The sequence below is a fragment of the Crocuta crocuta genome, unplaced genomic scaffold (genome assembly GCF_008692635.1).
Source record: "Crocuta crocuta isolate KB4526 unplaced genomic scaffold, BGI_CrCroc_1.0 scaffold223, whole genome shotgun sequence".
Classification (NCBI taxonomy): domain Eukaryota; kingdom Metazoa; phylum Chordata; class Mammalia; order Carnivora; family Hyaenidae; genus Crocuta; species Crocuta crocuta.
The window spans coordinates 6,893,327-6,910,193 of NW_027529426.1; the positions used below are offsets into that span (position 1 = coordinate 6,893,327).

General features: G+C 35.5%; 1 protein-coding gene and 1 long non-coding RNA gene across 4 annotated transcripts in view; one reads left to right on the forward strand and one right to left on the reverse strand.

Annotated features, from left to right (window-relative positions):
- ARAP2 (ArfGAP with RhoGAP domain, ankyrin repeat and PH domain 2) overlaps positions 1–16,867 on the forward strand; it is a 190,175-nt gene that overhangs the window by 93,118 nt on the left and 80,190 nt on the right. For all 3 annotated transcript variants that reach the window (XM_077758955.1, XM_077758957.1, XM_077758956.1), the window contains exons 16-19: positions 3,995–4,139; positions 6,190–6,292; positions 6,964–7,162; positions 7,351–7,414. In XM_077758955.1, coding sequence (XP_077615081.1) covers positions 3,995–4,139; positions 6,190–6,292; positions 6,964–7,162; positions 7,351–7,414 — 511 coding nt within the window. The remainder of the gene's footprint in view (positions 1–3,994; positions 4,140–6,189; positions 6,293–6,963; positions 7,163–7,350; positions 7,415–16,867) is intronic.
- LOC144227332 (uncharacterized) overlaps positions 1–16,867 on the reverse strand; it is a 132,618-nt gene that overhangs the window by 15,158 nt on the left and 100,593 nt on the right. The gene's annotated exons all lie outside the window — the stretch shown is intronic.

The window sequence follows — 16,867 nt, forward strand, 5'->3', positions numbered from 1 at the left end:
GCATCTTCCACTCCATTATCTTATACTATCTTTTTTTCTCTTGTTTTATTTTTGGGAGAGTTCTTTTTCTAAGCTTTCTCTCTTTATTTTTAAAATTTTAAAATTCATGATTCTAATTTTAATTATCAAAACTTATTTTTGTGTTCCTTTTTCTTTTTAGAACATGCTGTACTTGTTTTATTTATTTTAAAAAAAATTTTAATGTTTTATTAATTTTTTAAATGTTTTTATTTATTTCTGAGAGAGAGAGAGGCAGCATGAGCAGAGGAGGGTCAGAGAGAAAGGGAGACACATAATCCGAAGCAGGCTCCAGGGTCTGAGCTAGCTGTCAGCACAGAGCCTGACGCGGGGCTCAAACCCACAAACTGAACCGTGAGATCATGACCTGAGCCGAAGTCGGATGCTCAACCGACTGAGCCACCCAGGTGCCCCATGCTGTACTTGTTTTAAAGCTACAGTATCTTTCCTTTGACAGTCTGATATTATTTATAGTTTTAAAATTTTACTATCTTGGGTTTGGTTTCTATCTTTTATGTTGAAAGCTTTCTTTGAAATGTTTGGAATCAGTTGTGAGAAAACTCCATGAGTCTCTTGGGGAGAGTGTTGGGATTAGGGTCTTGGTTATCACTGGCTTCAACATTTTGTATGAAAATGTGGGCAGGTAACCAGGAGTCTGTAGAATGTTGTGTAACCACTTCGTTTCCAGATGGCACCTTACCTCTGCTTCCATACAGTGCTCAGAGTCCCCCAGGTTAGAATCTGTCTGATCCAGTTTCTCCAGAGTAAAGGATTTCCACATGAGGGAGGAGGGGGCTTGTTGTTTAGCTGCTTATTAGCACAGGGGAGAAAATACGTGGACTTTACTCCCTTTATATTATAAACTTGTTTCAACTCTACTTCTTACCCTACACTTCTTTAGGTATTAGCCTCTTCCATAGTTTATAGAACTTTGTAGAACATTACTTGCTTCCTGTTAACTTCTTTTGTATGTCTGAAGGTACCAGCTTTTGCCTCTGAGACAAGTCAGTCATTTGCTATGTACTGAGAATCTCTTTGGGTCTTTGTTCTTTTGAGTTTTAACTTTCTATCTCTTTACTGTCATTCTGCTGTAGTTTTGGGAGAGAATGGAGATGCATACATGGATCCATCCTGTTGTGCTTAAAAGTAATTCCATTTATGATGCTCCTATTCATTATTTAACACATTTCTTGCTTGTGTATTTCTTTTAATACAGCATTAGCAACCTTATCTGAATCAACTCCATAACTAATAAATTTACTTTCCAGTTTATGAAAATAATAATTTTAACGAACTTTCTCCAGGCTTTGCAGGGTGGTGATTCTTTTTTTGTTTTGTTTTGTTTATTTGAGAGAGAGACAGAGATAGACAGACCATGAGCAGAGGAGGGCCTGGAAGAGAGAGAGAGAGAGAGAGAGAGAGAGAGAATCCCAAGCAGGTTCTGTGCTATCACAGTGCAGAGCCCCACACAGGGCTCATTCTCCTGAACTGCAAGATCATGACCTGAGCCAAAATTAAGAGTCAGATGCTTAACTGACTAAGCCACTCAGGCACCCCTACAGTGTGTGATTCTTGAGAATAGAAGAAAACAGTCCTTGTCATCAAATAACTTCTAGTATTTCAGATATTACAGTTATATATACATATCCTATTTTAAATTGTCAGTAGATGTTTAAACAGCCACCTATAAAGTCACTTCTGCATGCTTCACATGTAGTACATCCTTTGATCATCACAGCAGTCCTATGAGTTTGATGTTTTCCTTATCCTCATTTTGGAGATGAGGAGCCTAAGAGAATGATGAAGTTGTATTTCATAGGTACCCAGTTAGTGATGTAGGCTTTGTTAGAATCCAGAGTCTTGGACTTCCAGTTCCACCTTCTTAGGTAACACCACTATATAGTGCTGAGGATGCCACAGGAAGATACTTAATTCAGCCTGATAATGATAAAAGTTTAGAGAAGAGTTCCAAGAGAATTGTGCCTAAGCCCAGTCTTGGAAAAATTGGGCTAGCTGGGTGGAATACCATTTTAGTTAAGTAATCTTAGCTCAAGATCTAACTATATATTTCCAGTTCTTCTCTTTATTCTCTTATGTTTTTGAGAAAGACAATGTTCAGCTTGGGAAACATTTTTGGATGGTCTGCCATTTACCTTACCAGAGCTTGTGCCTTCATTTGAGCTTATGAGATCTTTTCCTTTTTTGTTAATGTCATAGGCTGTTGATCTATCCTGACTGGTTTTATTTCTTCCCAATTAGTCTTCAGCATGCTGCAACCTGGCTTCTTTCATAGCACACTAAATCAACTAGGCAGTTACTTTCTTATAAGGAAGATCAACAGATAATTGTTTTCAGCCCATCTTTGATTAGATTTCTTTGCTATATTTAGTAGCGGTAATCATTCCTTTTTCGAAAGCTTTGCACCTTTCTGTTTATACACTGCCTCTTCTCATTTGCTCTATTGCTTTTCGTCCTGCCTACATTCGTTGCTCCTTATACTTTAGTTTCTTGAGATTTTTATCCTTGGTTGGTTTATATTTTCATCTACTTGTAATCTAAAGACTTTCTAGTTATTGGGCCTTTTCCTTGCAAACCAATAGTGATCGGTCTCATAGGTATCTCTCCTTGGATTTCCAACAGCTAACTCCCATTCAATCTAAAAGAAAACTCATTGCATCCACTGAAACAGTTTGTACTTTATTTTGTTTTAAATAAAAGTGGACCTTATGGCCCACCTTGGAATCAAAGCTAAAAATGACTGTTTGACTTCTTCCTTATTCCCTGAGTTTAACCATTATGTGTTTTATCTCCTTAAAACACACACAAGCCTGCATACTTTTTTCTTTCCCTCTTCTCTTCTCCATCTCCCTCCTTTAGACCCTTCCTCCCCTCACCCCCCTCCCTGCTACCACTGTCCTGCTTTTGGCTGTCTTAATTTTTCACTTAGACTTCTTTTTTTTTTTAATAGTTTATTTTCAAGTTAGNATTGCTGGGTCACAGGGGACTTCTAGGGTTAATTTTTGGAGGAACCTCCACACTGTTTTCCAGAGGGGCTGCACCAGTTTACATTCCCACCAACAGTGTAGGAGGGTGCCCGTTTTTCCACATCCTCACCAGCATCTAGAGTCCTCTGATTTGCTCATTTTAGCCACTCTGACCGGTGTCTCACTTAGATTTCTGTTGATAGTGTTCTAACTGGTCTCGTGCCTCTGGTCTCACCTTCATAAATGTATTTTCCACAGTAAGCAACGTGTGTAACATTCATTTCTGATCATATTCCTGTGCTGAAACCATTTTGGTGGCACACCATAAGCTACACAATCAGAGCTCAGCAAACTTTTCTGAAAAGAATCAAATATTAAATTATTTAAGCTTTGCAAGCCCGATGATCTTTGCTGCAACTCAGATCTGCCCTTGTAGTGGGAAAACAGCCACAGACAATCCGTAAGCGAGTAGATGTGGCTGTATTTGCATAAAACTTTATTTATAAAAACAAGTGGTGATGTGGATTTGGCCTGTAACCTGTAGGCCTGTGATTTGGCCTGTGAAGAACCTTACAATTTGAATTTTAAATTCCCTAACTAAGGCACCACAGGTTATGGCCCCTTTATTCTTCTGTATACCTACCTAACGTCAACCATAGTCTTACTTTTTACACTACATTTTTTCCTCTGAATACTCCACGTAGACATCAGTCCTTGCTGTTTCAGAGTTGTTTGCAGCAGTCTCTTTATGGATCTGTCTGCTTTTCTGGGCATCAAGTTATTTTTGTCTTGTACATTTCTTATTACTAGATTGTAAATTTTCTGAGAGCAGAGAAAGTGACAACTGTATATCCCGTGCAGCACTAGCATACTCTTTACACAAAATAGGAAATTAGTAAATGTATTTGAATTCAATTGTTATTTAAACTATGTGCTTTTTAAAAACTAGATTTATGGTATAACTCAATTTAGAATTTGTCTTAAACTCCTAGAGACAAATAAAAAGTGGTGTGTTTTGGAAGGAGGCTTCTTGAGTTACTATGAAAATGATAAGTCTACCACACCTAATGGCACCATTAATATCAGTGAAGTTATCTGCCTGGCTATCCACAAAGAGGACTTCTATTTAAATACCGGGTAGGTTTACTATTACACAGGTAGGAGGTGACGAGTATTTTCTGATATTTATCATTCCAGATAATAAGAGTTTTGTTATTTTAATTCTTCATTTGCTTATTATAAAAGGGTTTAATGGTTTCTTGAAGCTTAATCATTTTACAGCTCTGAAAGTTCCTTAGAGAATTCGCTAAAAAGTAGAAAAACTAAAATATTATACTGGGTACTATGAAAGGCTAGCGTATTTGCATCTAATTTGAAATACATTTATAGCATTCCATTCTAGAACATGTAATCCTAAAATATTTATCATTTACTCTTTTATTTTTTTTTTTTATTTTTATTTATTTTTTTTTTAAAAGAGTTCTTTGCTTTTATTTTATTTTATTTTTTTTTAAGGTTTNAGTGATGAGTTATTCATATTAAAATAAAAAACTAAATATATTTAATATCATATTGAAATGCCAAATTCCTTAAAGATTTGCTTTAGCTTTTAATGGTTTCAAAAAAGTAGCAATTAAAAGAGTAAGCATTATTTATTTAATATATTTGACTCAGAATGGTTTAATAAATTTTTGTAAGGACTTTTAAAAATAAGCCATCTGAGATACTTGGTGTGAAATTTACATTTTGTGATGTAATTAATGAAAAACTATACTAAAATCTTGATTGTTATATAGAAACATAGTATTTTAATATAAATTTTATGAGAATGGGAAGAGATTTGTAAAGCTTTGTGATTTACATAAAATTAAAGATAACATAGTATTATTATGTGATGACCTGTATATACTCGTTGAGGTGACTATTTTCTAGTAAATCTAATTTGATTTTTTATGTAGAGAAAACTGATTATTAGTTGATTTTGTTCTAACTTTGACAGTGCTTCTTTCTAAATGAATAATTAACTTAGTATGGCTCACTGTGAAATTTAAAATAAATACATTCTAGTGTTCAGATGCTTAATTAGTAAATAAAACAGAATTTAAAATGTTACTACTTTATGTCAGCATATAATCATATCCAGAATTAAAACAGTCTTGATGGAATGTTCTTGGTACAAACAGACATGGCGGGAGAAAATATCTACAGTGAGATAAGGTTAGAAAATAATGATTGCAGCCATATTCTGAGTCTCCTGAAATAGCGTTTTCTAGAGTTTGAACTATGAATTGAGGCAGTGAGGAGTTACATACTTTTGTATTCGAGGAAGAAACCTGGCTGAAGTGGTAAGGGAGAGATAGGAGGTAGAGAGATGACAGTTACTGAGAGTTTACTTAGAGAGAGATCATTAAAAAGAAAAAAAAATCCAGGAGTTTGAGAAAATCTTATGATTGAACTATGAGATTAACTGTCTGTCTGGATGAAGAGCTGCTGTTAAGAAGAAGAAATTAAACCCCAAGGTTTTGACCTTGGTGATAAAATAGATGGCCTCTAGGTTTGAAACATGAGGAAAATATAACCAGTTTGGGATAAAGAAAAAAAAAGGGGGGGGGAAGAAGAAGGAAGAGGACTTCCGTGTAGGGTATTTTGAAGCTCTTTTAGGTAACAACAACAATGTACCTAGCATGTTCCAGGAAATAGTTGGAGCTATGGATGGATCCCAGGAAAGAATTCAGGACCTGGGATGTTACTCTAATTTTATCTGAGTAGGAAGAGACAGTTTGGGGATAAGATGAGATGATGGAAGGAAAATTTGTTAAGACAAGAAGAGGATTAATTAGAGAACTTTTGGACAATGTTTCCTTTAAATAGGTAATTCAAGATGGCCTGGTCTGAGAGAAGAGGAAACCAAAGAGAACCCTTTGATACTACATGGGTCAAAACTATAGGGCATTAACAAAGTCATGCAGTAGGGTGATTCAGTGATCAGAAGAATATTCCTTTTGTCTGATCCAGTGTATTCCATTTATTTGAATGAATTAAAGTGTAAGTCAGTGGGAAAAGATGATAGATTTCAAAGCATTATCCAGTTTTCAAAGGGATTAATTTAATTAAAAACTTGACCTTTGTGTTGTTTCCATAAGAGTCAGAAATAAACAGTGGAACTTTTTATTCATGTGTGCTATAGGCCCATCTTTACCTTTGAGATCTATTTACCCTCAGAACGGGCATTTTTATTTGGAGCAGAAACATCTCAAGCTCAAAGAAAATGGACAGAGGCAATAGCCAAGGTATTTAAATATTGCATATTTATCCTAAGTCCAGAAAATATTCTTAACTTGGAGTCTGTGGTTGAACTTCAAAAGCCCAGGAAAATAAAATAAAAAACTTTTTATTTTATATAAGATTGTGGGAAAAAATGTCCATACTGCATTAAGTTTTCAAAGGTTATAGTCAAAAGAGATTAAGAGCTTCCTTCCTAGAGCCTTAAGCAGAGAAAAAATTACTTGGAGAAATCATTCTTTGAATTAATGCCATATTGTGACGATTAAGATCTTTTCACTATTGTAAAGTCACGTCTGTGTATGTCTCTTTAATAGGTAAATATGTTATTCATGATATACACAAAGGGGAAAGGAACAGATTCAGCAAGATACAAATGGAGACAAATGTTGAAGGTTGGCATTTTGAAAAATGCCACAAATCAGCCTAGAGAATGTCTTCCTATTTCAATTCTGTATATATCAAAAATAGTGGTTTAAGATGCTGCCATTTGAAAATGCATTATAGCTGTTCAGCTGTAAGACTGATAGCAAGTTTAAATAATTGTTTTGAAATTTGGGTTACTTCTAAATTTTTAGGGTGAAAAACTATTTTTGTTTTTCTACCCTCAAATCTGTAGGTAGGGAAGGGATTTCCTATTTTCACTGTCTTTATTACTTTTCTGTATTTGTTTTAACAGCATTTTGTTCCCTTTGTTGCTGAAAACTTAACAGAAGCTGACTATGATTTGATTGGTCAACTCTACTACAAAGACTGCCATACCCTGGATCAGTGGAGAAAAGGCTGGTTTTCTATGGACAGATCTAGTTTGCATTTTTGTCTTCCAATGCAAGAAGTTCAGGAGGATAGAATGCACTTAAGAAGACTGCAAGAGCTAAGTAAGATCGTTTTCCTCTCTCATCTTATATTTTGGGTACAGTTCTTTATTGCATATGATGGTAGTAGCATCATAAAATTATGATGCTTTCCTTCCAGACATGACTAAGTACTATTAATAAGTGTGTCTTTATGGGTATTTAGTGTCATGTTTTAAATGATATATTCATGCTCTTCTTCCTCCCTACAGCAATCAGCACAGTGGTTCAAAATGGGGAAAAAATAGATGTCTTGCTCTTGGTAGAAAAAGGGAGGTAAGTGCATTTTTGCTCTTTACTCTTTATTGTAATGCTTCTAGGCAGTAGGATATTTTGGTTATCTTCTTTGAGAGAGAATCTATTATTTTATAGCCTGTTGGCAGTTGTCTGAAGTATGTGTATGTGTATGTCTGTGTGTGTGTGTGTGTGTGTGTGTGTGTGTATACAGACACACACACTTTTCAGTAGAAAGAATATACTAATAAAGCTTGTATATTTTTATATTATGACAAGATCAATGTGATCAGTCATTTTAGTTTTCAATAGACTTAGATTCCTTTGGGGCATTCACATTTAAGTGAATTTTTTGGGTGCATATTGGCAGTTGTAAATATATTTTTGATGTAGGTTTATGGTAAATATAAATAATATCCTGAATTATCTATGCATGTGAGTCATGCAAAAATAAACTTGATTTCTTGAATTTATTCACTTAAACATAAGCAGCACCTCCTGCATATTAGGCACTGTTCAAGGTATTGGGGATATGGTGCTGAATAAAATGATTTTTATGCCCTCATGGTTTTCTGCTCTCACGGAACATGCATGCTAGAGGTAGAAGCAGAATATGAACAGACAAAAAAAATAATTACATAGTTTTACGTGCACCAATTTTAAATACTTAAAGAAATATATTGTAGGGAGAGAGCCTAAAGATACAGTATCCTGTTTTAGATAGGGTGGTAAGAGATGTGCATGAAGCGAAGAAGCAGGCCATGCAGCGGCAGAAATAGAGTGTTCCAGGGATATCTTGAAGATCCTACATAGCTTAACGTGTTCATGGTCTGCAAGCAGGCTGCTGTTGGCTGGGAGATTTGAATGAGAGGGTAGAAAGAAATTATTTCAAAAAAGAAAAAGAATTATATCAGAGATCTTCCTGGGCTTGATCATATAGGGCCTCACGGGTAAAAGATTTGTGTAAAGATTTGAATTTCATTCTGGGCATGAAGGGAAGCTGCTCATTTGGAGAGCTGGGAAGTGGAATGACCTGTCTTAGGTGTTTGAAGGTCTCCTCTGACTCCAGGGAAACACACTTTTGGGGGATGAGAGTAAAAGTGATTGTCCATTTACGATGCTGCTACAGAGGCCAGACCAGAGATGACTGACCTAATAAGACAGTGTTGAGGAGTGGTTGGAGCCAGTGTGAAGGCAGAGGCCAGAGGGTTTGTTCATTGATCAGGTGAATGGGGTCAAGGATGACCCCAAATTTTTGGCCTGAACAAGTACCTGAATGATGATGATGTTTTGTTTTGTTTTTTCAGATAACAAATGTAGGAGATTAGAGTTAGGATATTAATGTCAGTTTAGGGTAGTAGATCAAGAATTCGGTTTTGAAAATGGTGACATTGAGATGTCTCTTTGATAGCAGAGTGGAGCTGGTGAGTGGGCATATGGGTATGTAAGTCTGGAATTAAGTGGAGAGGTTGCAGCTGGAGGTCGAGGTTTGAGAGTCATTGGCTAAGGAACTGGATGGATTCACCTAGACAAAGAGTAGAGACAGAAGAGAGATTTGAGGATGAAGCTCCTGGGACCCCAATAATAAGAGATCAGGAAGAGGAGCATGATACAGAAAAAGAGCCTAGGAAGGAACAGGTGGGGTCATATCACGATTAGGTATAAAATCTTGAGCAAACTTTTTTTTTTTCCTATTTTTTACCATTTGCTTTAAAATCCCTTAGTTATGTTGGGGAGCCTGGGTCAGTCAGTCAGTTAAGCTTCTGACTTTGGCTCAGGTCATAGATCCATCTCACAGTTTTTGAGTTGGAGCCCTGCATGGGGCTCTGTGCTGAGAGCTCAAAGCTTGGAGCCTGCTTCAGATTCTGTGTCTCCCTCTCTCTCTCTCTCTGCTTCTCCCCTGTTCGTGCTCACTCTCACTTGCTCTCTCTCTCTTTCTCAGAAATGAGTAAACATTAAAAAAAAATTTAAATCCATAATTACACTGATGCAGTATGTTTAGCTCTACAGGAGTACAAGATAATTTGCAAAAACATCTATAATGTAAAAATATAGCTGAATTAGCCTCCCCTCTGGTTATATTTTCTTTGTTGGTGACACAAATAACAACTTTCAACAGTTATCTGAACCTGTCTTCAGTTTCATGGGAGGACATTAACAGCTTCAGACAGTAAGCATATTGCTGATTAGATATTAATGTCAGAAGCTTTTTTTCTTTGAATTTATAGGCATAATTAGTATTTTTTCACTTGTTTATTTCTGGGATTATAAGTGTTTATGAGACTTGAGATTCTGATTTTTGGTACCAGATGATGGTTTCTCTGTACTTTCTGAGTACTGTTAATTATGTATTCAGCAATAATAATGAGGTAGTATTATGTTTAGATGGTTTTGTATTATTAAGGCACTAGCATAATGCAGGTTTACAGTCATCTATCCATATTTATGGAATGCATGCTCTTCATATTTATGGAATTTCCTTCCTTTGTGGCAGAAAAAAAGTGGTCCGCAATGCAGATTTGGAGTCTGAACTCCCAGAACTTATGTTTTTAAGCAAATAAATAGCAACTTGTAGTTGAATTTATTGTAGTTATCATTTATATTATCAGATTACTATAGCTGTTTTGTTTTGTTTTACCATTTTCAGGCTAAGAGGAATTTGATCAAGGATACATAGATTTTAATTAAAATGTGGCTAACCTGGATTAAAATGTAGCAAACAGATTTTAGAATTGTTCAACTTGATGAATTTTTATTTAGTGCTTATTGCATGCAGTGGACTCCCTTGTGAATGTAAAATAGGAAACCCAGAAGACAAACATTTTGTTATTTTGTATCATCCTGACCTTTCCACTGGACTACATGAATCAGGAGGTGCACTCAGATACACTCTGAGTTCATAGAGTAGTTGAAAACCAATGAAATTTGCAAAATAATGGTCAAAGCTGCTTGTGTTTCTGATAATTTCAAAATTTTTATCTACATGAGTTATTAACAAGTTATATTGCAAACATTTTTACTTAAGTGAAGAACAAGGAATATGTCAGGAGTAGAAGAAAAATACAGGAACAATTATAAAACCAAGTTATTTTCCTTAAATCTCTTTGAACAGCTGTCATACAAAATATACCATTTGAAAACAACTGTATTTATCACATGCTTACATCTTGCTTTTACTTGCTTTCCTGTTTTCTCCAAATCAATAATATTCTGACAATAACCAGAACACAATGATGAGAATGTATTGAACGCATGGTGTAACAGGTACTACTTTAAGCACTAGTAACAGCCTTATGGTGCCTATATGATGTTGACGAGGATAATCTGCGAGTCCAGAAATAAAGCTGCCAGTTATTTCACTGGCAAAAATGGGTTTATTTGGGAACACAGAATTGTAAGTAGGGACAAGCGAGCTACAATGAAAGCATTGGGCAATCCAGAGAGAAAAGAAAAGGAGTAATCTTTTATAGAGGCAAATGGGCACTTGTAGGGGCTTTTATAAACAAAAAGCCCTTTGGACTAAACTGGTAGTTTATAGAGACTTTTCATTGGCTGAGGTTTGATGGTCTCTCATTGACTGGGCAGTTGCTGAGAAGGAGAAAACCTTTCTTCCTCCTGCTGCTCTAGTAAAGATTGAAGTAATGGGCTTGGAAGATGCCCTGCCTGTTGGGTCTGCAATTAATTGATGGACTCATGTCTGTAAATGAGACTTCCCTCCTGACTCCATTCTAAAGGTTTTCTTTTATTTTCACAAGTCCATTTTGAAATCAACTTGAGGTCAGTTTGTAACTTAACCTAAAGATTTTTTTTAATTTTTAAAACAACTATTGTTTATTTACCACACCAAATCATTCTCAAGAATTAAACCAAAAGGGGCACCTGGGTGGCTTAGTCAGTTAAGCGTCCGACTTTCGCTTAGGTNAAAAAAGGAGAAGAAGTGGGGAGATGGTGGGGGAAAGGGAGAGAAGCAAACCAAGAGAGACTCTTGAATGCTGACAAAAACTGAGGACTGATGGATGTGGGGGGGCGGGGGGATGGGCATGGAGGAGGACACTGGGTGTTATGTGGAAACTAATTTGTCAATAAACTATTTGTAAAAAAAAAAAAAAAAGATGGAGGAAATAAATATATTGTATACAAAGGGGAAAAAAATATGTTACCAGAATTTAAAATTTCAGCATTTTATTAGAAAAATTAAATTACATTGTTAGAAAATATTTTGTTAGAAAAAAATATATATCTCCATATAATTCTTACCTAATTAAAGAGAGAGCTGTAAGAAGGGAGGTCAGAAGTGTGAGTCATCAAGAATCAGCCTGGGTAGGGTACCTGGGTGGATCAATGGGTTAAGCATCTGACTCTTGATTTTGTCTCATGTCATGATCTTACGGTTCGTGGGATGAGCCCCATGTTGGGCTCTGCACTAATAGCTTAGAGCCTGCTTGGGATTCTCCCTCTCCATCTCTTTGCTTCTCTCCTGTGCACGTTTGCTTGTGCGCCCTCTCTCTCTCTCTCTCTCTCTCTCTCTCTCTCTCTCTGTCAAAATAAGTAAACTTAAAAAAAAAAAAGAATCCATCTGGGAGATTGGGAGTGTACTAGATTATAAACTCTGACAGAACATAGAGAATGCAGATGTACGAGGACATGCACCTTATGTGGGGCAAAGTAGGCTGTCATATTTATAGATCTGTGTATTTATATGTACATGTACACATATGTATGTATATATGTGTGTGTTTACATTTGTATATATTATGTGAATAAAATTGACTTCAAATAGGGAATAATGGCTAAAGAGCAGGTTTGAGAGTGAGCTTGGGAAATAATGAGTTTGATTTTAGCCGTGTTAAACATGAGTTGCCTATAAACGTTCAAGGACAAACTAGGAGGAAGTTACATCTATGGATCTGATGTTCAAATACATGTTAATGGGGTGGAGATCATAGACTTTGGAGTTACCCATATATAGAAGGAAGAAGAGGAGGTCACTTAGAAAGAATCTATGGAGTGAGAAGGGAAGAAGTAGTGTGTTAGAGCCATGATGAATACACATGATTTTAGAGGCTGGTTGATTGTCAGGGTGGAGTAGCTGCCTTGGGATTTTAATCTAGTTTATCCAGAGGGATAAAACCAAGAGAGGATGGTGTCCTAAAACCACCACCATAAAACCAGAGAGTGTATTTCAAGAAGGCAGGAATCATCAGAACTGTTAGGTGCTGAGGAGGGCAGATACTTCAATGGATAATTGATGCACAGTCCATCTGGTGACTTTGAAGAGAGCAAAAGAGATAAAGCAGAAACTGGATTAGATTAAGTTTGGGAATTCTGTAACTTGAAACAGCTGGTAAGTTTGTTGAGAATGTCTGGAGGTTAATAGGATTAGTAAGGTAGTAGGGATTTGTCCCAGAAAGGGAATATGTGTGCAGTTTGTTTTAGATGGTTTAAATTTGCGCAAGTTTAAATTCTGATGGAAAGAGATGCAAGAAGGGAGATATTGAAGGTATAAGAGAAGGGGACAAGAAGAAAGTAAGGTCCCTTGATTATAACAGGAAGAGAAGAGGAACTGATGGATGGTTTTGGATGTTGGTAACTTTCTAGAGCTTTTGGGTAGAATGTTGAGAAAGATATCCATCTGATGGTTTTCATTGCTTTTTGACCTGGTAGATAAGGATGACTCCTGAGCTTTTGGCCTGGGTGACTTTAGGAATGGTTGTATCATTTACCAAGATAGAGATACCCTCTCCCAGTACTCAAATAAGGCTAGTTAATTATAGATATGATTGCTTAAGAACTGTTTTAATAGTGTCAAAAGAAGATAATTTCATTGCATTGCCCTCTTTTTCATCTCTTTTTTGATCTATTTCTTGGGAAATAATGACTGTAAGCTAAAGTAGATTGTTAAACTTGTCAATGACAGATAAAATTGTGGCTTTAGGAAGTAAAACAACTTCCAATTATTCATATTGATAGCATATAGAGATAGGGTGAATAATTGAAAGAAAGAGGAAACCAACCAACTGTAAGTTTAAGTCTTTTTTTTCCTAGTAATATCTTGCATGTCATAAGCTTAATAAATTTTACATCTTTTCCCTGTCCTTGTCTACCTTTGATTAAAGTGCCAAAATATATTAATATTTCCTAAAGAGAAGGAAGATGAAAAAAAAGCCCTGAACTGGAAAAGTTCATATATTGATACTCATCCACTGAATATAGTCAGTATTTAGATATATATTTTAATCTTCACAGTGATTATCTTTATGTGCATAACGTGTCTTTATACAGAAAAATATTGCAAAAATATTTTGCACACACAGAGCATTTTTGCTCTAAAAAGCTCTAAACAGAAGGTGTTCCAGATGGTGTCACTTTAATGTGTATTCTTTGTATACTTTAAAAATTATTATTTTGTAAAATAAAGCCTTCTTGATTACACTTAAGGGTTTCTGGCTTGCTATTTGGTGCTGCTATTGGGACTAAGACTCTGATTTTCTTTTATGACTTAGGATTTCTTTGTGTTAAAAAAAAATAATGGTTTGAATTCTATTGTTAGTGAGTGTTCTAGACTATGAGGTCAGAAGGCATTTTCCTGGACAATAGGTGATATATCTACTTTAACTGGAATGTTCAAAGCATCCTTTTCTTAAAATGTGAAAACTATTTCTGCATGTTAGCCTGCACTCTTTGTATATGTTTTTCTGATGAATAAACCACTCTGTTCACGATTTTCACTTTCTATAGCTACATGCCCATTTGTCAAAGACACCTATTATTAAGCTTTAACTGAAAGGTTGTTGGTTGTAATGAATACAGTATGAATAACTCAGATATGTTATCAGAAACAGAAAAGGCTGGCATGTTTCTTTGTTTTGGGTTTAGTTTGTTAAGATTTCTTGGTTGACCTATAGTAAAGCATAATGCACTTGATGGCTCCCAAGCCTGACTGCATTCAGTGTTAATTGCAAATTCCTGACATAAAGAAGCTAACACTGGAGAATAAACACTTCATCAATACATTCCACAATTATGGAACAGATTACTTTTCTCATTTTGGGAGATTAAGACCCTGAGTTTAAGATTCTTCTTTCATATCAATTTATTACATATGATGTTTTTTTTTTCCCTCCTTGAATTGTATTTTGCATTAGCTGATATGTTAGCAATACTCTGGAGGGTGGATTATCTTAAAATGGTTTCTAAATTGTGCATGTAATTGCAAATTAAATAGTAGCCGATTGCCCACAATATCAGCTTGACTGCTTTTGTAACTTACTGACGATTTAATTTGTAGAGGTAGTTTAATCTGCATGTTGCCAAGACAAACAAGAGATTCTCTTTCCTTACCGCCCCCACAGGTTTTGCAAAAAGAAAGAAACTATTCAAATTTATATTATAAAGTGAATTTTTTTTTGTTAAATAGAATTACAGTAAAGGGAACACGTGACTATTTAACACAGGTAGATTTTAAAGTATATATTATTTGCTTCAAAAGTTTCTTTTACTCAGTTTAAAGCACCTTTCATATAATAGATCAAGTAAATGAACAAGTGAATGTGATAATACCTGAAAAGACCCAAAAGAATGAGAATATCACTTCTAAAGAAATATGAGCAGGATAATGACTTTTTTTTTTTTTAAGAGAAGTATGTTTAACTAGATCTAGAATGCTAGATAGGATTTCAGTAGGAAAAAATGAAGGAGCAAAGAGACTAAGATATTCTATAAAGTGGAAACAATAGGCTCAGAGGAGTAGGATGGCTAGGGAACAATTTCAGTGCAAGCTGGCCTTGACCTTAAGTTCCTGAGGAGGAAACGTGAACCAATGAACTCGGAAAGATAGACTGATACCATCTTAGTATTATCAGCTAAATGTAATTAATAACTTGGCTTGTTCTGGAAAAGACTGCAGGTTCTTTTCAAGGGTACAAAATATGTATTTTTTTTAAGATACTTTAAAACTTAAAAAAATACTGTTTGTTAAAAGTGTGAATTTGGATTTATTCTGCAACCAGTGAAACACTTAACATTAAACATAAAACATTAAAAGTTTTAAGCAGACTTGAAACAAGGCTGTTTCTCCCATTCCTGTGGGTGATTGCCTAAATAGTATGCAGAGATGAGATTGAAAAACTGGAACCTTTGCTTTTCCTGGGGAATGAGGTGCTTTGACATATTTTACTGAACTGTTAGCTTCAAAAGAAACGAGACCTTTAAAATAATACTTCTTCCTGCATGATTTTTGTGCCACAGTCTCTGTATCTGCAGATCTTCTTAGCAATTGTTTGCTTGCTTCTCTCTAAACTTATGCAGCAAACTCCTGTCTGAAGGTGTAGGCGAAAAATACTGTATCTGTATAGATTAAAATGAGAGAGATTTATGGATGCAGTGACTAAATAAAATTGCCAGCCTCTCATTTCTGACCATGAGGAAATTACTGGCCTGGAACATGCCCTCCCATTTCAAACAACTAGAAAACTGGGCAAAGTACTTGAAACTGTTTTCAAATGTTGAGACCATAAGCATCTCAGGATTGTAATTATGGAGAGCAGGGAAACAAACAAAGTAAGATTTAAGATCACCGTGTCTTTTTACCTGTGGGCACTTTTCAATCTATGGCACTAGGAATGGGCAGACCGTAACAGAATGTGGTGTTTTTGCTACATTGAAAAGGGAGAGAGAGAGAGGAGTTTACGAAATCTGTAGTAGCTAAAATTTTCCAGTGATAGTATCAGAACAGAGGAAAATAGATTAAAAAAAGACTTTTGGAAATCTTCATAGAAGTTTCCTTCCATCATTGGCTCAGTACTAATCTGGATATTTGTAGGGTGAGGTTCCCAGAGGCTAGGTAGAAACAGCTCCCATGGTACTGTGAACTAAACAATTCCCACAAATTAGATGACAGTGGAGTATGTTCACATTCTGTCCGGCTAGGTTAGACCTCATTAAACACACAGGGCATTGGCATAGATCTCAAAAAGATAACAGCATAGAATTAAGGTTATTAGGTTAAAGGTAGATTTATTTTTTACCTTATTACTAAGCTTAAAAATGGATCTGCAAAGCATCAGGTGCTCTGCAAGTAATTTACTTGCCAGAGGTCAAACAGGCAAATTATGCCAAAATAAACATCAACACTCTGTAAAAGAAGACAACAGTCCTGACACTCAGCACTCATAATGCCTAGTGTATGGCTAAAATTGCCTGTGTTGTGAGAAAGCTGCAAATCAATTGATACGAACAGACCCAGAAGTGGGAAAGATAATGGAATTAGCAAAGACTGTAGAGTGATTATGAAATATTATAAATATATTCAACAGTGTAAAGGAAAACATAAAGATAATGAGGAAAATGGGTAATTAAAAAAGAAGTAAGTGGATTATCCTAAACCTGAAGGATATACTATCTGAAAAGAAAATTTCCCTGGATCAGCTTAATGCAAGAGTAGATTCTACATTAAAAAAAAAAAAAAAAGATTGATGACCTTGAAAGAATGAAAGT